Genomic DNA, 23,272 nt, shown 5'->3' on the forward strand with positions numbered 1-23,272 from the left:
CTTAAAATTCTGTTTCCAACATATAACTTGACCATCAATTTAAAAAGAAATAATAGGATCAAGTTAAGAAAATCACAAGTGTTCTAAATAGGAATTGGTTTGTTTGCTATTAAAAGGCGAATAAAAATAAAAATACTTCTAACTTTCAATAAAAATAGAGTACAATATTCATGGAACTTTTATGCAAAGCTTCAAAAATGTACGAGTTCGACAACAGTCTGCATTTTATCGGCGGAGAAAGCACTTATCACCATCAGCGAATGTCACAAGACAACTTTGACAGTGAAGCTTCTGACATCGTTCGAATAAGTGGATACTGTTCCTCTCCTTTATCGGTAATTTGTCTTATTTTTTTTTTTTAGTTATTTTTTTTTTAAATAGGTTAATTTTTTAAATATGCACCAAACATGTAAATGTTTACTATGTTGATGAAAATTAATAGTATGAAGAAATCCAATACCTAATCATTTTAAACTTATATGTAACAATATATTTTACATTGGCGTTATGGTTTAGTTTTTTAATTAACTAGCAATTTAATCTCTGCCAGCATTTTAACAATTCATAAATTTATTTTGGCTCATGGTAATATCTTACCAACACAAATTAAAAAAATAATATATTTTTGCACTTCTATAAATACATTTAACCTTTTGTGAAATGGTCAAAGATAAACAGTAACACTTCATACATAAAACATGTCAAAACAATTGCTGTATGCAGACCTCATTTTACCATGACTATTTGAACTTATTTGAACCCTAAGAGTATTTATCTCATCCTAATGCCAAATATGCCAATACTCTGTGAAAGACCTTAAAATTCCACACATTTTTTTCCTAACTTTAATTTTGTCTATTTAAGGTGCAGTATATATGCCAAATGTTGTTTTTGGATTTGCTTTTTGTTAAGTGTTGGTTTATTGCAACGTTTTTTTTGTCTTGTCCCCTGTAGTTTTTGTACTATCCAAGGTTTGATATGTGTTGTAAGCGTGTGTAATGAATACAAATCAATATTGTGAACTGAATATCACCTCTAGGCTCTGAAAATATGAAGCGGTTGCTATGTGGCCAATAGTTTGTGATAAGAGTTAAATTTTTGTGTTACTTTTAGTTTTTGAGGGACAAGTTGTTTTCTAGTTGGAAACATTGCTGTGTTTGATGATCCAAACTTTTGTGCTATAAAGCTGAGGAAGTGTAATAACCTAATCTTGGCTTGCCATCAAGCCTTTACATTTTCAAATGTCTTTGATTATTTTAATTGATATCAAATTGATGTTTTTGCAAAATTGTTTTTTTATTTATTATATCTGCAACTTTAGTAACATGTTTAAAAAGTACTGTAGTAAAACTATTTTTTAAACTGCTACTTATTGCGTTAAGGGGTGACCACTGACCTTTTTTTTTGTTGAAAAAGTGATGAAAAATTAGACATTTGAAAACCTAGAAATGTTTTTCGTTCGAGAATCCCTATAATTTTACCCCAGCTTTGCCTGACAGTTATTTCTAAACTTTTTGTTTCAAAGCCATATGTTATTTTTTTGATTGAATTACACGTTGTGTTGACATTTCAGATGGACGGTTATGAGAACATGGCCGTGTTTAAATCTCCGGACCGCACCTCGCTGACAAGTGAGTGTGTTTGTTTTTTGTGGTTTCATTTGTGCAACCAAACAACCAGGTCGAGCAAGTATAGACTGATGTTGCCAGCGGCCAATTTTAACACAGGCTTGTTGCTATGTTTGCTCGTAATAGTTGAACCTACATCTGAGAATAAATGAAAGCAAAACTGGGAAAGTAATTTAACCACTTGTGCAGATTATGTTATACACAATACACATGTATGAGTGGTTTAGAATAAGTTAACCTTTAGACTCAATTTTTTAGAACTTGTCAAAAAATCTGGTGAAGCTTTAGAAAACATAAATAAAAGTTGTGTGGACTAGAATAAGGAATTAAAAAGAAAACTTTAACGTTTGTTAGATAATTAATCAACTTAATTTTGTGTATTGATTTATGTTTCTATCCTTGCTGGTGATTTCTATGCGATTGTGCGCCTCTTGTGTTTCTCCTAGCACAATTGCCTCTGACCGTGACTCCGTAATTATCATCGGTTATTCACCTCTGATTAACGTGTATCGCTTTCCTTATTAGCGGTTTTGCAAAACTTCAGATAAACTACTTAACTTTATATAAAAATGTTATTTGAAAACACTTTATTGTAACTCATTTGAGTCAATGACTGAAGTCAAGGCAAGTATTTTGTCCAAAAGACTCAAGTCAAGTCAAGTTCATTTTAAAACAGTGACATAAGTGCGCTTAAGTCAAGTCCTTGACTTTCATTACAAACACTGCTTGCAGTCAGTCACCCATGTTTCGCTAGTCGTTCTTGTGATTCTGATTGCCATAGCTTCTGTTTGCTTCTAGCTACCAGTCTACCACTCTCTTTTTGTCAAAGCTAAAATGCTTTCGTTTTTTTTTAATTAATTCTAAGTAACCTACATGACTTTTGGAGCATATAATGGTTGGAGGTTGTAGTAAGACATTGTAATATAAAAGACACACAAAAGAAGGTTGTATTTTGAATGTTCCAAATAAACTTAAGATAATGGCTGGAGGTTGTAGTTAGATGTAGAATGAATATCAAAGCCTATTCCTATATTGTTTTTTCACGCCTGTCATATTTTTCCTAGATCTAGGTTGTCCATTCACCAAATTTCTTTCTTTCCCTCACATATAGATGAAGCACCCGGCGAAAGACAAAGCCCCGAAAACATCGTCGCTTCTGCGACTTTTACCCCAGTGTTGGGTGAAAATGATTCAAGCGACACGAATCACGACTCGATCTCCCTCAGCTCCGAGGAGGAGAAACGCGAGAAGGAAGAGGAGCAGGAGGAAGTTGAGCAGTCGGCGATGGATGACAGCCAGTCGTCTACTGTACACGCGGAGAACCCAAGCAGCGAATCCATGGTTGCCAGTGACAATGACATCCAAGTAGAGGTTTGTATTTACAAAAAGAATTTCCTGTTTTTATTAAAGTTTGTGAAAACCTTTTTTCTAAGTTTTTTACTTTGACTAAGTTTTTGAGTTAGTCAAAGAACTTAGTGATTCCCAAACTGTGTGATTTCCCAAACTATGTGCACTATTGTACCTCAAGTGTGCCGCAAAACTTTTTGTTATTTTCAAAAATATGCTATTTTTATAATCAATATGAATAAACGAAAGCATTTGAGACTTAAATACACACTATCCTTGCAAATTAAAATCTTAGTGCTCGCCCAGTATTCATACATTTACTTAGCGCTCAAAAAAATGCCTGTTGTTTCTTCGTTCAGAGAGGCGTTAGTCCCGATCCACAGGCTGACAAAATCTGCGACACTCCCCCATCCATGGATGATGTTGATCCTTCGGAGAAGATTATCGACGAAATTCCCCCTGATGGTGAAAGCAAGGACCCCCTACTTGTGGTTACTAGCGAAATAAACGATCTGGCCGAGGAAGTTGATGATTCAAATCTCGCTTCGCGAACTCTGGAGCAAGATACTTCTCCAGGTAACTTGTTATATTCCCAAATCCCAAGTCGAAATTATTAAATTTATAAATATTGTACTTTCAACTGTATTTTTTAACTGTATATTTCATGAGAATTAGACAAACATGACCATTGACCATGTACAAAGATCTAACGAAACATGGCCTTTGAATAAAGTTACCACTTAGCGATACTTATATTGGCGGTCATTGCTCGGTTTAATTTTCACTATCTTGCAAGATTGCAAATAAAGCAATATATTAAAACCTTCCAGAAAACAAACATGTTTATTATTTCTAGCCTTGTTTCTTCAATATATAGATTGCAATTTCTTAAAACCGTCCAGAACAACGTTTTTTGTATCCGTATAATTGCACAAGGAGAAAAAACAAAGAAATAAAAACAACTTGGTAAAAACTAACGCAAAACGACAAAAAAATTGAATGCAAAACGTGAAACCGGTAATTAGCGCTTTATCTTGCTACTTAGCGAGTTGCTATACTTGTGAATCTTTAAATGGCGGTAAAGTAATCTTAAAGGAGCACTTGACGCCCACTTCTCAAAACCACAACTAGAGAATCCTTCTTAGCTAACGCACATTCCTACTTAGCTCTCATGGCCTTAAACTTACCTTATTTAAAAGCAAAACTAAATAAAATTTATGTTGCCTGGTCTTGGAAATAATCTTCTTCTTTTCAGAATAGAAATGGATTTTTTTTATGATTTTTCATGTTACGTCGTAGTGAACTAAAAACAAACTAACAAGTAACTCTTTCTATAAATTAGAGGCGATTTCGTACGCCAAAACAACAAAATGCTTTTTTTGTCCATTGACAAAATAGCCGCGATATTTCTTACCCAAACTTACATTTGTTTAAACAGAAGTATATTTTACGTGTTGGGACACTATTTCAATAAAATGAATCGTCTGAGATATGATTCTAAATTGTGTTATATCAGTGTAATTGTCCTATAGTGTAAAACTAACACATCTCAGGCATTAAAAATCTTCTTTTTTCTCGTTGACACCACAATCACCAATCACCATTTCCGTTATTTTTTTTAAGGGATTACGAAGGAGGAATTTGAACCGGAAAATCCGCAAGCGGCGACAGAGAGCATCATTACCACTCTCCTAAATTCGCAAGAAGTCAATCTTACCGAGGAAACAACTGATAAGAACGAGGTGAGTAGGTCAAAAGTTTATAGGCTGTTAAAGGCTTGGTTAGGTGCAAAAGAGCTTAGTTATGTGATTTAAAAAGTAGTAGTAAAATTTTTTGAAACTACTATTGTGTTAACCATGGCTTTTATACTTTCGAACTATATTTGAACACGCCGTGTAAGCAAGTTTTTAGGTCTTAGAAAATCAATTAATTTTTTTTAGGTTAAGAACCCCTGATTTAAGGCATGTTGCACTTTAAAGTAGATAAAAAGGTTAAATGAGTTTCACAGCTAAATACGGGCTGTTGATTCCCTACAAGTGAGATTGTATATACGAACAAAAATAGTGCTATGATTGTTTCTCAACTCGCTCCCCTCTGAGCCTGTGTAGCTCAGTTCGTAGAGCGATGGTCCCAGTATGACCGAGGTTGTGAGTTCGGACCTCACCACAGCCTATTTGTTTTTCTAGCCTGCCTTGCTCGCACTAGAATCCTGACCAGGCGGACTGATATCGATAAGCCTTCTTGAAGGCATCAAGTTGGTTTCACAGCTTGCTTATTTTTTCTCTTATGTTTAGGCCAACTACGATGTCGGCGAATCAGCTGATTTGTCTGAAACGGAACTAAAGTTTCGATCTTACGAGCAGCAACTTCTCAACTTAAGTATGAGTAATGCTAAGCTGTCGGAAGAAAACGACAATTTGAGGTAACACTTTTCCCAAGGTATAGTTATTTAATACTAATGAGGTTTTAAGGTAAATAAAAAATAAATGTGTTTTTCAATACTTGTGGTAAAACTTGCTACGTAACATCAATTCAACTAACTAGTAGACTAATAAGGTTTTTAGAATGTAACCAGTAGCGTTTCTTTGAAAGCGCGAAAATTAGTGTCAACTATATTCTATATTGGTGGACAATATTGGGCTAATTCGACACTTAATGTATCAGGGTTGGGAGTATGTACTCGCCCACTCGCCAATGCGAGTGCAATTCGCTCCGGGCGAGTTTTGATTGACACTCACTCACCTGACTGGCGAGTATCTGAAGCTAAAATAAGTTGTCGTTATCAGACCTACTGAACTAAATTTGCGACACATTATGTTAAACGCAACAGACTGAAGACACTTATTGCAAAATCCTTAACGATTCAAGTTAATTTGAGCAAAATGGTTTCGTTGGGAACCAGGTGGAACACAGCTACAGTCAAAAAATGAGGGTAAAAATGAAAAAAAAAAAATGAAGGTCTTTGAATCTTTAAACGTTTTTAAAAAAACATATAAATTAAGACTGTAGGTTATTATCGGAATCGCTGCTTTACTATTCAAATCGGTTTTAAAGACTTCAATCATTTCTATTGTTTGTTTGTAAAACCAACGTTTTATAAAAATAATGCAAAATTTAAAGGTTTATTGTTCGAATCTGGACGGCGCCTTAATAATGTAGAGTAATTACATATCACCTGGATTTTAAAACTTCGAAATGTGACGATAACAGTAAACGTTCAAAGCAATTCATCAACATACTTGGAACCAGCGATTTTTTAGAAACCATTGTATTAATCACTATCAATAAATTTCAAGTGTTATATTAAGGTATTAATCGCCGGAATAAAGTTAACAAAAGCGATTAATTTTTGTGATGTATGTGTGACCCACTTACTAACCATTTCCGCCTTGTGACGCAATAAATAACCCTTAATGAGGAAATAGACGTTTCCAATTATCCCCCCAGCAAAATACCTCTACTATATCAACAATAACAAGAACACAGCTCGGTTCTGATTTAGTGTATTTCTTACGAATTGTTCAATTAGCTCCCTCGCTCTGACCCGCATGTTAGTATGACGTCACAACCACCATGCGTTGACGTCATAAATTCGCGTGAAAAATTTGCTGCTATAAAACTTGCAGTGCTCGCTTCAATATGACTTTGTTGCCGATAGCTGTCTGTCTGTGGTTTACGTAGGAGACGAAACATTTTTTTTGAAGACCTTTTTTAATCAGTGCCACTACAGCTCAGTGTTTTTTAAGTCACTGTTTCTTAACTCAATAGGCTGCGGCTTTCAATTGTTCAATTAACTTAAAATAATTTACACATACCACGTCATTTTTCTGTTCATTTGCAATTTGTTTGCATTAAATTGATTTGTTTGCATTTAATTGAGTCTTTTGAAAAAAATTGTCGTCTTCAAAAACAGTTGTTGTCTTACAAAAAGTATTTCAACTGTTTGTTGAGCTTTCAGTAGTAAATTAAAAAGCGAATGCTGCGCTATATTCGAAAGTAGTTAGTTTTGTTCGTCTAATTAAAATATCTGTTTTCTTACTAGGTAGCCTAGTATTTTATTTAATGCATTAAAGCAGCCGTTGTCCGTTATTGCTTCAATGTTGTCTTTTAAACGAACCGAACGAAATCTGATTGGTTGAAAACTCTATTGTCGCGTAATAATGGCTCTACGTCACAGGTCAGAGGTGAGCAGTTCAAAGTTAAACGCTCTTAACAGTTTCGAGGACGGGAGGCGGCAGTTCATGGAGACCATCGAGAATCTGCAGCAAAAACTGGCCGTAAGTAGCTCTAGGATTACGTATGGGTGTTTATTTTTGTAAATGGCCGTATTTGCCTAATTGTAAATATATGGTAATCAGGTGGCACTATTTAAAACAAATTGTATTGAATTCTCGACAAGTTTTCGCACAACCGTGCTTCATCAGGTCAAAGTAGTAAACAAATCATTAGAACACATTCGTTCGAATTACGGAACTGAAGATTCTAGTGTGGAAGAAATATATATTCCTTACATTACACACTTTGTAAATGGCTGTAGTTGTTTGATTCTAAGCAGGGTAATCAGGTGGCACAATATAAAGACAAATTGTATTAAATTCTCGACAAGCTTTCACACAACCGTTCTTCATCAGGTCAAAATAGAAATCTCTACTTTTTATTTGATTTCTACTTTGACCTGATGAAGAACGGTTGTGTGAAAGCTTGTCGAGAATTTAATACAATTTGTCTTTATATTGTGCCACCTGATTACCCCGTATGGATTTTGTGAGCCTTTTTTGATCAGTGCCACAATAATCAGCAAAAAAAGTCACTTTTGTTTCACGGACCTCACCGATGTTTTGACTCTTGTGTTTCTACCTTTTTCGCTCCTTTTCGAGATTGAGGCTAATAAAAACATCAATAGAGCGACCTGCGGTGAAGACGTTTGCTGTAGCTTACACGCCCGTTTTCTACGTTGTTGAGAATGTTCGTTTTAACAATAAAATATATTTTCGTTATCAGGCTTGTTTGAGACTTTGAAGATTACTCGAGTCGGTGACTAAACGAAACAACGATAACGAGCGTTGATTGGGCGGTTGCGGCACCCACGACCGACGTGTTTTCCATGAGTGCAATGCTAGGTGCAATGTTACCGATGTAACATTGCAGCCATCACGGTTTTAGTTTTGTGATCATTGTTTACTGAGATTTCAAAGGGGGGTGTCAAGACTCCTACACACCCCCACGCTACGCCCCTGTATATATATATTTATATGCAGTGGCGTATTTAGGGGTTTGACATCAAGCTACTCCTTTTTGTAAGTGCAAAATGTGGACTTCTCAAAGTTTTTTTTAGCTTAAAGGCGTTAGCAAAAATATGAAAGAAAGGACTTGTGTCAGGAATTAGTAATTTTCCCTAAAATATTTTTTTTTACGATGGCCGTTTTCTAATGCAAAACCCAAAATCAAACGCAAAACGCCTTTTTGGTCTTTTGTTTGCACAAGATTCGACCCCCCCCATTTTTTTGATTTTCTGGATACGCCCCTGAATATATGTATTGCGGTTAAATTAAACAATGATCGTTTCCGCCATTATTTCTGGGAATATGAGGTCGTTTTATCATCCGTAATTGTTATAAAACTTGATTACGTGCCCGACTTACTAAAGCAACTTCTTAATTCAACCACAGTGGTCGAAATTCTTGGCAACTGCCCATCACCGACAGACTTTTTCGAACACTGTAATCAACTCTGCCCGGTATATTACGTCAGTCGTTTTGCTTCTTGACCTTTTGACACCTGCAGACCGGTGAAAATACAAATGTATTTTGGCGGATTGGTAACCAGAATTTCACAGGCATTCTTTACCGAAACAATTAGGACACGTCATTAATTAACAACTATTAACAAATGAGCTTGCGATGTTAGCTGGAAATTCTTGTATGAAATTTAGACAGTTAAGGACAATTTTATGCATTAATTTGTTACTTTATTGCAATATTAAAGTTTTTTTCAAATTTTTCTTCCATATATAATACGGTTAGTTCCAAAAAAAAACTTTATTTTTCTGTGGAAAGATCCTGGAATCGGAAAAGAGTGATCTTGAAATCGACATCGATAGCTACAAGAGCGAAATAAGCCAACGTCTAAGCAACGAACAAGTCCAGCAGATCCTGGCAGAAAAGGAAGAATCAATACAAGGACTGCTCGATGAAGGTTAGGAATAGAAATTATTATATTTGTTTGGTTATGCCTAAGGATGTCTGACACGCAAGTTTATTTAGCCAATTATCAAAAAAATACTAAATTTGTTATTCAGCCAATGGTCATTGTATATTCACAATATAAAATCATCGCTGCAAAATAATTGTTTCCAGGTTTGTCGGCCCGAATTTGCTTTAGCTTTAGAAAATTTAGTTACATCCAGTTATTAACCAACATTACTTGACAATTAGTTCCGATGCCCGATATTGGACAAGAAGTAGCGCAATCCTTTCTAATAACAACTGCGTCATTTATATGCTGAAACAAGCAAAATAGATAAAATTGAAACGTTTTAAGATAATTGTTTCCAGCTTTTTTCGGCAAAAACCTGCTTTAGCGTTAAGAGATTTAGTTCCGTTTTGTGCAATTAACTTATTTTTTTGAATAATTCACCTTTAAAGGTAGAAATCGCTGTTGTGGATCGCAAATGTTGGTTGAAAGTAGCACATTTACTTGATACCGGACCGGCACCGATACCACCCTAGGATCGGACGAGTACCGATACTACCACTGCTATACGAAGAAATGTCCTATTTAATAAATTTGTACCGAATAATGCTTAAAAAGTCCCACCTAAGAGAATTAGGTCGCCAAAATTTCGCTGTTAAACTTACGCTTAAGAAATTGGGTCGCCGTGAAAAAGGTTGGGGTAGACTGTAGTAGAGGTTAAAAAATTAAAAAAAAAAAATTAAAAATTAATTTTAATTTTTAATTAAATTTTTTTTCCACAGGCGAGGCTCTTTCCAAACAACATCTCCAGCAGAACAACCTCATCAAGAAGTTGCGGAGTAAGGCGACCGAACGTGAAGCTAGCATCAATTCACTCACAGACAAACTTGAAAAGACCGAAGCCGACAACAAGGACTTGAAAGAGGTGATTTAAACATTCCTCGAAATTGCTGTGAAACCGACATTTCGCAATTTTCAGACGTTTCAGAAATAACTCCTCTCATGCCATCACTTGTTTTTTACACTGATGATGGCAGAGTTATTGCTGAAACGTCTGTAAACTGCAAAATGTCGATTTTATCAAATATTATGGCTTTGATATTTTTATTGAAATTGCTGTGAAACCTTTATCCACATTTATGCACAACTAGGCTGTTTTTGTTTTTTCTGTTTATTACTAGGTATTTCCGATACTGATACCCGATATTTTGCACAATAAGTATCGATCCGACACCATGCCAACTAACGTTATTGTTTTGACAAAACGAGCAAAACTAAACTACAATCGGCTTTATAGTTTTTTTTGTTGATCACAGTAAACTAGTGATATACGATACTTGACAATTAATTCCGATACCGATAACCGATATTTTGGACAAAAAGTATCGCGATACGATACCAATGACGTCATTATTATGACGAAACTATAATCAAACCGAAACGTTCCAAAGTAATTTTCGCAAATTATTATGACAAATTTTGCTTTACCGTACCGTATTGTAGTTATAACTTTATAAGGCAATGGTCGGCAAACTTTTTTGACGCGGCCCAAAGTACTCTTTTCAAAGCTATACAGTGGCGGATTAAGCATATTCGATTTCTAAGGTGAAATACTAGCCGGCGCCTCGATTGCCTAAACACTGCTATGGCATAATATAAAACATGGTTTAAAACAAAAACTATGTGAAAAATTTTGCACTAACAAATAGTTAAAGGTCGCCAAAAATAAAGTTGGACACGCTATCGGGACCACATTTGGCACTTGGGTCTAAACCACGGTGAGAAAATATAAAAACTCTTAGCCACACCAACTTTTAAAATAAAATGCAATGATTGTACGGCTATCACGCGGCTAACAAAACACCAAGCTATTTAAAAGTAACTCGCGGCCCACTAAAAATGGCTCTGCGGCCCAAAGTTTGCCGACTACTGTTATAACACGTTGCCAGCGTTACGGTAAGTTTCCTCGCTTCTAACCGAAAGCGTCAAAGTTAAAATATTTCAACTTTCTGCAACGGAAAGCATTTTTTACGCTTTAGGCGCCGACGTTTTCTGTTAACGCCAGACGCGTCTTATAGTGTAAACCAACCTTTACTCTTAACCATTTTACGATTTTCCCAGACCTACCGCATATCTTACCACAAATAAATCTACAGCTTACGGTCTAACAATGTAAAACTAAACTGAAGTTTAGGAGAAGGCGTTAAAACGTTTTTTTTTCAATTAATATCTTCTTTAAAAAAATTTGATCCATTTTACGAATTATACATCTAAATTTCAAATAGGCCTTCATGGTTCCCCTAAAACTAGTCCACGTACCCTAAAGGGCCACAGTTTAGGAACCCCTGACCTAGACTACCATATCTCTTACCACAACCTTTAAACTAGCTTAAAAAACGTCTATTTTTGCCCAGAAACTGTATGAATTACGCGGAAGAAGCTCAGAAGATCGAGGGACAGCTGAGCGACTCACTGAAGCGTATCAGGAGAGAGAGTTACGCATGAGTGAGCTGGCCAGTCAGCTCGAAGACTCGGAAGAAAAACGACGCGCAGCCCAAGCCACGCTAGACACCGCCTATAGGTCAGTACTGTGTAAATGTAGGGTGTGGACCGGTGGTCGGCAAATGTGGTCCTGGCAGCATGTCGAACTATTTTTTTGCCAACTTTAACTGTATGCAATTGAAAAATTTTTCGTGCTTCGCGCTTATATTCTTCGTAGTATGTTAAAGATTACGATATGGCAGTGTTTTGGGCACCAAGGCGCGTTGTTACATTTCCTTAAAAATATCCTGAATACGCCACTTTTTCGTAGTGGTTTTACGTAGTGGACCTGCAATAACTCTGAAAAGAGTAATTTGGGCTCGAAACAGTATAAGATCGAAATCGTCTCAATAGAACCTAAGTCTGCTGGCTGTTTACTTAAAAGCACCTATAGACCAGTACTGTGTACTGTGTAGGCTGTCACTATTGGTCAGTGTTAGCGATGTCAAAAAACATAACATTGGATCAGTATTCGTTCGATAGTACGGTTGTATCGTTTCCGATCCGATACCTGATTAAAAAAATTCAGCGTTTGTTTTGGATTTACTATTACTTTGAAATATATATTTGTCCAATAATAGTAGGTAAGCAACCGAACATAACTAGAGCAAGTTTAGATCTAACAACCGACAAGCTATATTTTCACTGATCATTTCAAATTTTGTTTTTAAAGTTATTAATAACATCATTTGCCAAAAATCTGAGGGAATTGGACTGAGCGAGAATAATTTATACCACACCGGTCAAATCAATGTAGGTTCCACACAGACTTTATTCTTATACGGCGATAGTCCTGTTGTGGGAAAGCATTACGTCTGCAACGTTCTCTAAGACTTAAGTTTAAAACTCTTTGGACTGAAGTCTTTTTATAATGACTTAGCTATAACATAGTCAGTAATCGTCATAAAAACTGATTTTGTTTAAAAAATCCAGGGAATTGGCGGAAATGAATAAGCGCCAGGTGGCGCTAGAGAGCGAGCAGGAGTCTGAGTTGAAAGATCGAGAAGATCAAGTAAAGAGGAAGATGCAACAGGAGGTTGAGAGGATGAAGCAAGATGCAGAGCACCAGAAGCACATGGCGCAACTACAGGTCGGTTGCGTTTAAACCAGTGTTGTTTTTACTTTAGTCAGTGGTTCCCAACCGGGATGCCATTTCTAATGCTCAAGGGTGAAAAGAAATATTTAAGAATCAATCAAAAACAATCTGATTTTTGCTCAACTCTTACAACTTCTTTTGTAAAGATTAGAGCAGGGGTTCTTAAACTGGGGTCTCCGTGAACTAGTTTTAGGGGGTCCATCAACGACTAATTAAAATATTAGTGTATATTTTAGAAGTAAATAAATTCATCAAAGAGAACAATTTAATTAAAAATAGAACGGTTTTACACTGACTGTAATAAGACTTCATTTCACTTTCACATTTTTGGACCGAAATCAGCAGATTTAAGTCTATTTGTTTTGTAACGTAAATTTATGACGTCATTTTTTAATTTTTTGGCCTAGCGTGGTCTGCGCGAGCTCCAAAAAAATTTTAGGTGTTTGTGGTAAAAAAAGTTTAAAACCACTGGATTAGAGTGGGATAAATCCAACTATACTTCCTACGTTGCGTAGAGTTGAAGTGTGTTGTTCCAGTTCTGGTTATTGTGATATTCTAGTAAATTACATCATGAAAAATTCCAAGATTTGACCAGAGTTGATTAGTCTTTTTAAACGCATTTACTCGAGTGTAATGTTAATTCTTTGATCACGTGTTCATTTTATCGTTCCAGATGAGTGAGCTACGCGATGCGGTTGAGCGCGCAGAGGCGATTTCGACACGCAAGGATGATCAGTGGCGTAAGGAGATACAAGACTTGCAACAAGTAAGTCGATAGCAGAAATGTTCGATACTTGATGTTTCATTACGATACCAAGACAGTGGTCGGCAATCGCCGGTCCGCGAGGAGTTCATTACCGGTCAATAGCAGGGTTTCCAGATGATATTTTGATAAAAATATAACTCCTCGTACGTGCAATATATCGAACGGACCATATATAAATTTTTTTGATGTTCAAGCGTGCTCACCCTAAAGTGCAATAGAATCAAATCATGCAAACAATGTCTATAAACAATGTTGATGTTCAGACAGGAAATTTTAGAAAAAAAGCATGCATTTTAATTAGGACATTGAAAAAAGTTGTTTCTTTACTAAACATTTGTCTTTTAAGGCCGGTCCGCGACCAAATTTCAGTTTTAAACCGGTCCGCGGTGTAAAAAAGGTTGCCGACCCCTGCCTAGACACACACTGCACACATAAAATAATGACGTCGTGTTTTTGTCTCGCATCGGTCGGGTAAATTTGTGAGTAAGCTCCTAAAACACCTATAATGCACACTGCACATATGATGACGTCACAGCTAGTATAATTACGTCACGTTTTTGTCTCACACCAATGACGTCACATAGAATGACGTCACGTGTTTTGTTTCGCAGCGGCCGGAGAATTTTGATCAAACGCCTTCAAAACACTTAAAAATTACACTGCACATATTATGACGTCACCTCTAGGAAAATGTGGGATAACGTCCTCAAAACACTTTAAAAACCACACTGCACACATGATGACGTTACATGTAGTATAATGACGTCACGCTATTTGCAGTGGTCGAACAAATTTAAGAGAACCCACTCTTTAAAAAAAACACTGAAAACCCTTTTAAGCTTAGCTCATTGAGACCCTTTTTAGAGGACCACTGTTACGCCGTGACGTGAAAAGGTCAAGAAACAAAGGTTCAAGTCCGTCAGCCCTGCTTTATTTAACCTGTATATTTTCCAGTAAATTTACATCATTTTCATCTTAGATTTTATTGAACCCATGTTACAAAGTGTGGTCACTTGTTTTTCAGCGGTTGCAGGATTCGGAGTTGCGCAACCACGAGTTGAGTGAAGGAATCACCGAGTCGACCCGACCTCTGCTGAGGCAGATGGAAAGTCTCCAGTCGACCCAAGCCACTCAAGCCAAGACATGGGAAGCATTAGAGAAAAGTCTCACCTCACGACTTGGTGGGCGATGTTTTATCGTTAGATTCGAATTTTGGAGAATATTGTTTAGACGATGTAGAACGAATATCAAGCCCATACAGAAGTAGGTAGCATTTCGAACGTTTCCAATAACATTTTACACATTTTTAAATGATACCTACTTCTGTATGGGCTTTGATATTCTTATTACGTCTTACTACAACCTCCAACCATTATGCTCCAAAATTATAATGTATGCCTTTGCATAATCTTGATGAGTTAACATAATAATAATATTAAAGCCCATACAGAAGTAGGTATTATTCGAACGTTTCGAATAACTCTTGATTCATTTTCAACACCAGATAAAAAAAAAATTGTTCTAGAGAAGAGTCTGACTTTACGACTAGGTAGGCCATTTTCCCACTTGTTTTTAATTTACATTGTTTGTGATTTTTTGACTGTCAAAATTAGTTAACAACTTAGTAGGAATATATTTACTTTCCATACAGAAGTAAGTAGCATTTTAAAGATTTGAATAATTCTGTATTCGTTTTCAACATAGTGCGAATGCAGTGATCCCAAAAAACTCGTTTTTTAAAATAAACTTAGTTCGTTTTTTACCGCAGTTACTGCATTGTATTAGGTTTCCGAATAGTTCTGTTAACACAACTGTTTTTTGTGAAACGTTTTCTGGGCCAAAGATGGTTTTATTGAGTTGGTATCAAGAATTTAATTCTTGAAATTGGTAAAAAAACTTATCATTGTATGCTGAATATTGGCCTTAACTGAACCGACGAACTGCCTTTATGACGTCATACATTGAAAAGCTCTTTTCCATTGTCTATGGCGCGCGACCCCGGTGTTTGTCCACAGCACGTTCCATGCTTCACAGTCACATATTATCACGACACACCAATGCGTGATCCCAGTCAACGATATTGCAACCTTTTTGAGGAGGTATCCTTGGGCTCTTTTGCGATGGCGCTTCTTTCTATTCGCGTTTCGTTGAACTGTGGCTTTTGTGTTTTTTTGGTCTTTTGTGTTTTCGTGTGTCGAGTCCTTATTCTCCTGTTTTTTTTTTCGAAATCTGCACCAAGCTCACAAACTGCATTGTTTAGCCGCTAAAACGTGAGGCGATGCACATGTTTGGACACAAGGCTAAAATTCTGCTTAGGTTTTTCAACTACTTGCGTGTTTGAAGAAATGAAACTCAGCAGATTTATACAGTTTAAAATTAGGCAGTCGCCTAAGTTGCAACCTAGCATCGCATCTCTATATGTATAAAACATGTTTAACCTAACTGTTTGTTAAATTATTTTACGTTTAATCTAGTATGACATAATTTAATATATATTTGAATGAAGCAAAACCGGTTAATTTTTTTGCGCGATCGGTCAATTTAATTCGGTTATCCTTTTGAAGGCTCCCATATGTTTGCCGTTATCGTAGGCCAGTCAAACCTACGGGTGGCTAGAATGCATTTAATCAATTTACAAAGTGGTTAAAATTAGTTAGTTAGAACGATTAGAAAAGTTTTTTAGTGATTTGTGATACTTTTGTTATAACTAGGGCGAATATTTTTTGACCTAAAAAATGAGAAATTTTGACAAATTTTAACCTAAATATAATTTATTTTGACAAAATTTTGACCTGTTAGAAATAGATTGATTTAAATTACCTAGGCGTCGTTAATCACGCGTTTTTTATAACGTATATTGCTCTAATAAATATATAATACGGTTAAAATGACTTTGAACATATATCAAAACTAAATTTTTTTCATAAAAATGAACGATAAATTTCAGAACAACTGAACGACGAAATTCAAAAAGCTGACTATATATTTTTTTAATTTAGTAAACAATTTATGTGCATTTTTATTGATTTTGTCTTTACAAATTTTTGACAAATTTTTGACAAATTTTGACCTAACGTGTAAATTTTGATAAAATTTTGACTTTTTTTGACAAGTCAAAAAATATTCGCCCTAGTTATAACGCTAAGGTTTATTGCTGTATGCCTGTAAACGTATCGTTGAAATGGAATAGTAATGTTTTATGTGACTTATTTATAAACGAATTAAATATCAGAACCAAAAAGTCAGAAAAGTTAAATATACACCGGTATGAGTTACCACCAAACCAAGCATCAATTACTGAGTGCCAGGTCAGATTAAATCCCATTCATAGTATGTTGTTGAAATGGTTGACTTGTGTTTTCGTTTACTCCAGTACAGGGGTTCTTAAACTTTTTTTACCACGGACCCCTAAAATTTTTTTGGAGCTCGCGCAGACCACGCTAGGCCAAAAAATTAAAAAAAATGACGTCATAAATTTACGTCACAATACAAATAGACTTAAATCTGCTGGTTTCGGTCCAAAAATGTGAAAGTGAAATGAAGTCTTATTACAGTCAGTGTAAAACCGTTCTATTTTTAATTAAATTGTTCTCTTTGATGAATTGATTTACTTCTAAAATATACAATAATATTTTAATTGGTCGTTGATGGACCCCCTAAAACTAGTTCACGGACCCCCAAGGGGTTCATGGACCCCAGTTGAAGAGCCCCTGCTCTAGTAGTAAATTGGTCGGAATTGGTTCAGTTAAGACGAGTAGTAAAGCATTGCAGTTATGTGTGAAACTTGTCTTCTAAAGTTGAAGCTTATTGTTGTATATCTGTAAATGGAAGAGTAATGTTTTATGCGACCTATTCATAAACGAGTTAAATATTAGGAGCAAACAATTATAAAAGTTCAAAATCAGTCATCGTCTAACTAAGGATCAATTCCTGTGTGTCAGGTTAGATTAGATCTCATTCCCAATATGTTGTTGTTTACTTATGTTTTGCTCGCCTTGTGCATTGGAGCTAACTCAAGATGCGCCGTAGATGAGTTTGAGTGCAACTGGCCTCACGTGAAGTGCATTAAACAAGTTCGAGTTTGCGATAAGCTAGAGAGCTGTTCGTTCGTTGGTGATGTCGAGAGAATCTGCACAACTTGCAAAACACCATCGAAGAGATGCGAAAACGAGATGAAGTGTATTCCAGCAAGTCAGTTGTGCGATGGACACCCCCACTGCGACGATTTAAGTGATGAGACGAACTGCGCAACTTGCAAACCAGGTGCAAAGATGTGCGATGATGGCAATCAGTGCCTTAACGCCAGTCATTGGTGCAACGGATTCCGCGAATGCGCTAAAGGTAGCGATGAGACCAACTGTAGCAGTTGTGGAAGTGGCGCAGTGCATTGCAACGATGGGCTTCAGTGTTTACAGAGCGAGCGCTTATGTAACGATCGGCCAGATTGCCTGGACGGTAGCGACGAGTGGTTTTGCAGAGCTTGCCAGCAACAAGTGGCTGACGGTAAGATCCAGTGCGTCGAACGTAAGGAGCCTTGCGATGACCGGCGTGTGGTAGTTAATGACAAGTGGGTTTACGTAACGTATTGTTCAAACGAGAAAAGCAAAACCAAGTATGAAGCACTTTACAATAATACGACTTGCCGCCAACTTATGGGGCCGTGTGAAGGGCAGAGAGACAGGGTTTGTGGGAATGGACAGTGGGTTTGTGAGGAGGGAACCCACACAAGTTTGTCGCAATGCAGTAACGGTAATCTCATTTCTACCCATGAATATTGCGACAATGCTGTTCGCTGCAATGATGATGAAATCAAAACCGGGCTGGGTTTTAAATGCCCGGGAACTGGAAGAACAGGAATTTGTGTTTTGCCCCAGATAAACATCTACGACGATGAAGCTCAATGCGCTGATAAGTCAGATATATGTTTCGTTGATGGACAATTTAAATGCTTCTTATGTTTGGACAAACGACTGGTTGTTTCTCAACAGCAAGTTTGTGACGGGGTTCCAGACTGCTACGACCTTTCCGATGAATGTTTGTGCGACAACCAAACAGTTTGCCAGTCAGTTTTGGGCGACGCTAGAGACACTTGCCCTCCCCACCGAATGCATTGCCGCAATGAAACGGACTGTGTGGATATGGACAAAGCACTCTGTAACCCAAAGGTCAGTTGTATGGGTGAATCCAACACGAAATATTGCGGACTAGCACGGGATAACACAAATGCAGATTACATATATTGCCTACCTGTGTACGGCTCACCGCCAGCACGCGCCACGAAATGCGATGGCATACCTGACTGTTGGGACATGAGAGATGAGTGCAAAGATTGTGAGCCTCGGCCCAAGTTCTGCGACATTGACTGTATGCGTTGGAGGGCTGGCTGGGGTGGGGCATGCAAAGGGGTAAAGTGGTCATCGCCTTTGACATCGTGCGACGAACGTGGATTGTGCCCCAAGCGTCACGATTGCGCCAGTGAAACGCTCACCAGCATCGATGTTAACTTCCTTTGTGACGGAACAATAGACTGTGACGACGGATCGGACGAGAATACGACGCGATGCAGCGAAACTAGGTTTTACTGTCGCAATGGAAAGCCCCTGTCGGTCGACATCAACTTGGTTGAAGATGGATTTCCTCAATGTTCGGACGGAAGTGACGAGTGCCCGCCCATAAGTAAGCGGAGTTCCACTTTCTCAAATCAAAAGGAAATGATCGCCAACCCTGTATTCAGCGCCTTCTTCTGGTTAATGGGGTTGGTGGCTGCCATCGGAAATTTAGCCGTTATAGTTATTACCGTAAAGGATGTTGTCAATCGAAAAAACGCCGATAACTTTACAAAGAGCACCTACATATTTTTGTTTAGTTTGGCATCGGCTGATTTTCTTATGGGAATTTATCTAATTGCTGTAAGCATAAAGGGTTTAGAGTTTTCGGGGGATTATTGCTCGTTTGACGCACTTTGGCGTACAAGTAGCACCTGTTCCACTCTTGGGGTGTTGTGTGTTGTAGCTACCATGGCCTCTTCGGGTACTATGGCTGTTATGACAGCGTTTAGACTTATAACAGTGTATAAACCTTACATTACACGCACTTTTGAGTTGAAATCGATTTATATTCCGTGTGCATTTGTTTGGCTTTTTGCTTTTATGGCTGCCAGTGTGCCTTTATTTGACCACAGTTCAGGATATTTTGTTTCTCATATTTGGTTTCCAAGTAGATTTTTCAAAACTGACCAGGTCCCAAAACAGAAAATGGTGTATTTAGCCAATAGTGTTCAATCCAATTACACAGCGCCCATTTCTTGGCAAGATGTCATTCAAATTATCAGCAAAACCTTCCCCAATCAACCAATAAAGGGGATATTTGGTTATTATGGTGAAACTAGTGTTTGTATGCCCAGACTGTTTGTTTCTTCAAAAGACGCTTCCTGGCAATATTCTGTGTTTCTTATTACACTTAACTTTGTGCTTTTCATTTTCATGCTCGTTGCTTACATACTCATTTATGTACAGAGTAACAAAATGGCTAAATCGAAGAACAAACAACCTAATTCCAGACTGCAAAAACGTATTTCTCGCTTGCTTGTCACTGACTTCTGTTGCTGGATCCCAATGTGTGTGCTTGCTTACTTGGCTGTTTCTGGTGTTCCACTTTCCAAAGATGTATATATTATTAGTGCTGGTATTTTGCTTCCCATTAATAGTGCCATGAACCCATTGCTTTACTCAACACTCATAGACAGATGCTGTGTTCTAATCAATAATTTTAAAACCCAATATTTACAGAGAAGAAATGCTTCTGTTGATATTGATATGGACCAAATGTAACAAAGTTACTGAATTTGTTTTTTACCGTTGGTTTAATAGTGATTACGATTTTTTTAGTTGTGATGTACATTCATTTATATATGGACAAAAAAATGTTTACTGCTTATATTGTAATTAAATTCTGCAAACTAGCAGTTTATATGATAGGCTTATATACCAGGAGAAAGTTCTTGAATGCTAAATTATTTAACTTGGAGTCCGGTGTTTACAGAATAGTTTTCACCTAGTGGCGTAAATAAACGAGTTTGCAGATATTCGAAAACGAGTTGAAAGCAGAAACCTGCGAAGTGAGTAAAATATCGCAGTGAGCAATTTGTGAACCAATAAAAAAAATTCCTACAAGAAAGGGCTAAGACAGTAGGGGACATGAAAGCTTTAAGCAATAGCCGCTGTATTGGGTTTTTCAACCCTTTTAATGCTGAACTCTCTTCAGACTCTCACAATTTTTATACCAAACTAAAAACGTTGGACAGAACATTTTATTTTCGACGGCGGTATAAATCTATCAATCAAAACTGTCGGTAAAAACAACTTTACAAGCACTAAATAATTCGAACTAACTCGTAAGCAAAACAATTACTCAAATCTACCCGTAAACGTAACTGAGTTTGCAACGCGTAAAAGTAACTCACTTACTCAAACCAACTCTTTAAAATAACTCACTTACTCAAACCAACTCGTAAAAATAACTTACTTATCCAACAAACTCATAAAACCACACAATTACCCAATCCAACTTTTAAATGAACCCACTTTTTCAAACAAACTCGTAAAAGTAGCCCATTCACTCCAAAAAACTCGTAAAAGTAGCCCCTTTACTCCAAAAACTTGTAAAAGTAACCCATTTACTCCAAAAACTTGTAAAAGTAGACAATTTACTCCAAAAAACTTGCAAAAGTAGCCCATTTACTCCAAAAACTTGTAAAAGTAGACAATTTACTCCAAAAAACTTGTAAAAGTAACCCATTTACTCCAAAAACTTGTAAAAGTAGACAATTTACTCCAAAAAACTTGTAAAAGTAGCCCATTTACTTCAAAAAACTCGTAAAAGTAGCCCCTTTACTCCAAAAACTTGTAAAAGTAGCCCATTTACTCCAAAAACTTGTAAAAGTAGACAATTTACTCCAAAAAACTTGTAAAAGTAGCCCATTTATTCGATAAAAACTCTTAAAAGTAGACAATTTACTCCAAAGAACATGTAAAAGTAGACAATTTACTCCAAAAAACTTGTAAAATTAGCCCCTTTACTCTAAAAAACTCGTAGGTAACATAATTCCTCCAACCAACTTTTGAAAGAAATAAACTTAAAACAACTCATAAGAACTCGCTACTTTCCAGGTGACGCCCAGACCCAACTTGCAGCAGCGCAAGAAAAGGAACGCATGGCGCAAATGACCTTGGTTGACCTTCGTTCACGCCTGGCCGCCTGCGAGCTGCAGCTGTCCGATGAGCGGAAGGGAAAGTCCGAGCTGAAAGATGAGGTAGAAAAGTTACGGAAGAAAACCGACGAGTTCGACTCTATACTTGAACGGTAAGAGTTACTACGTCAAGTATACGAAATTCCTACGTTATGTATTCAAGGTTTATGCAGATGTACCACAACGGCTAAAACGATTTAAGGCTAACTAGTGGGGCGGTTATTTTTGACCTAAAAAATGCAAATTTTGGCAAATTTGATCTAAAAATTTGTTTTTTTGACAAATTTTGACCAATCAAGGTTTTTTTTCGGTTTATGCAAAACCAATAAATATGTTTGGTTGATATGTTTTATATTTTAAAAAGATAAACCACTCTAAAAATGTTATGTAAACAGTTGAACTACAAGGTAAAAATAGTTGCAGAAAATTAACAGAAACCGGGCATATTATCAAAATGGAAAATGAGATAATTGGCAATTTTTTTGACAATTTAAAAAATAATCGCCCGACAAATAAGTTAAGTCGCCCGGACGAGTTGTAAGTACAGTTGGACTACTCACACCAGTAACGAGTAGAGTTAAGTTAACACAATTACTCGCTCGATCTGATTGCTGGTATTTCCAAATTTTATTCTTTGGCAAAATATCTCTTTTTAAAACGTGTCTGAACTAAAAGTTTTCCGCCTTGTCTGCAATTTAACTTTCATTTCGTTTTTGTTTCAAGTACTCGTCCAAAGATTGTACATTTTTTATTTGTGACATTTCAGGTTTTTTACCAGATTACATAGGTTATTGATAAAACTCTTATAGCGTTATTCCAATTTGTTGGCAAAACCTTCGTGAGTCCCCTTAAGGCTTTTGTTGTGTAAAATCTTAACATGACATTCAGTATATATATATAGTCCTGACTCTGCAGCCTGTTTTTATACCATTTACGTAACTAAAATAAGGTGGATTTTCAACATCCACTTCAAGATGTGGTATATAATAATAATAAATAATTCATCCACTCACAATGCGTGGTGAGCAAATATTCCACCATTATGTTATTTCTCCTGATAATTTGCAGTAAAATATTAAAAAAAAAAGAATCTCAATGTAAAAATGCGGTTTCTACAACAATTAAATTTCATATATAGGAGACACGACTGGTTCACATATCTTTGACATTTTTGTTGCTTTAGAATGAGGAAGGAGCTTGCTATGAAGGAGCAGGAGCACTCGGATGCTCTTAACCGCTCCAGGAGAGAGCGACTCACCCTAGAGAACCAACTTGACATGGAGAAAGTCAGGGCCGAGGTCGATCGCAAGAAGTACCAAGCGCAGTTCGAGAATATGCAGAAGGAAAAGGTTGGTTGGTTGGTTGGTTGGTCTGTTTGTTGTTCATTTAATTAGTTGAATTATTAGTTGGTTGGTTGGTTGGTTGGTTTGTCTGTTAGTTGGTTGGTTGGTTTG

General features: G+C 36.7%; 2 protein-coding genes across 2 annotated transcripts in view; both read left to right on the forward strand.

Moving 5' to 3' along the window:
- Positions 1-23,272, forward strand: part of LOC146134846 (TATA element modulatory factor-like) — a 36,556-nt gene that overhangs the window by 3,950 nt on the left and 9,334 nt on the right. The window contains exons 6-20 of the mRNA XM_083395682.1: positions 190-335; positions 1,574-1,631; positions 2,740-2,999; positions 3,335-3,551; positions 4,599-4,717; positions 5,270-5,397; positions 7,153-7,252; positions 9,032-9,170; positions 9,950-10,092; positions 11,582-11,748; positions 12,642-12,798; positions 13,478-13,570; positions 14,595-14,751; positions 21,739-21,931; positions 23,002-23,167. Coding sequence (XP_083251808.1) covers positions 190-335; positions 1,574-1,631; positions 2,740-2,999; positions 3,335-3,551; positions 4,599-4,717; positions 5,270-5,397; positions 7,153-7,252; positions 9,032-9,170; positions 9,950-10,092; positions 11,582-11,748; positions 12,642-12,798; positions 13,478-13,570; positions 14,595-14,751; positions 21,739-21,931; positions 23,002-23,167 — 2,243 coding nt within the window. The remainder of the gene's footprint in view (positions 1-189; positions 336-1,573; positions 1,632-2,739; positions 3,000-3,334; positions 3,552-4,598; positions 4,718-5,269; positions 5,398-7,152; positions 7,253-9,031; positions 9,171-9,949; positions 10,093-11,581; positions 11,749-12,641; positions 12,799-13,477; positions 13,571-14,594; positions 14,752-21,738; positions 21,932-23,001; positions 23,168-23,272) is intronic.
- On the forward strand, positions 17,536-20,400 carry LOC146134847 (uncharacterized). The gene has a single exon (XM_083395578.1). It carries the CDS (start codon positions 17,536-17,538, stop codon positions 20,398-20,400), a length of 2,865 nt encoding a protein of 954 aa, XP_083251704.1.

Source organism: Ascidiella aspersa, chromosome 8 (assembly GCF_963924565.1).
Source record: "Ascidiella aspersa chromosome 8, kaAscAspe10.2, whole genome shotgun sequence".
NCBI classification, from domain to species: domain Eukaryota; kingdom Metazoa; phylum Chordata; class Ascidiacea; order Phlebobranchia; family Ascidiidae; genus Ascidiella; species Ascidiella aspersa.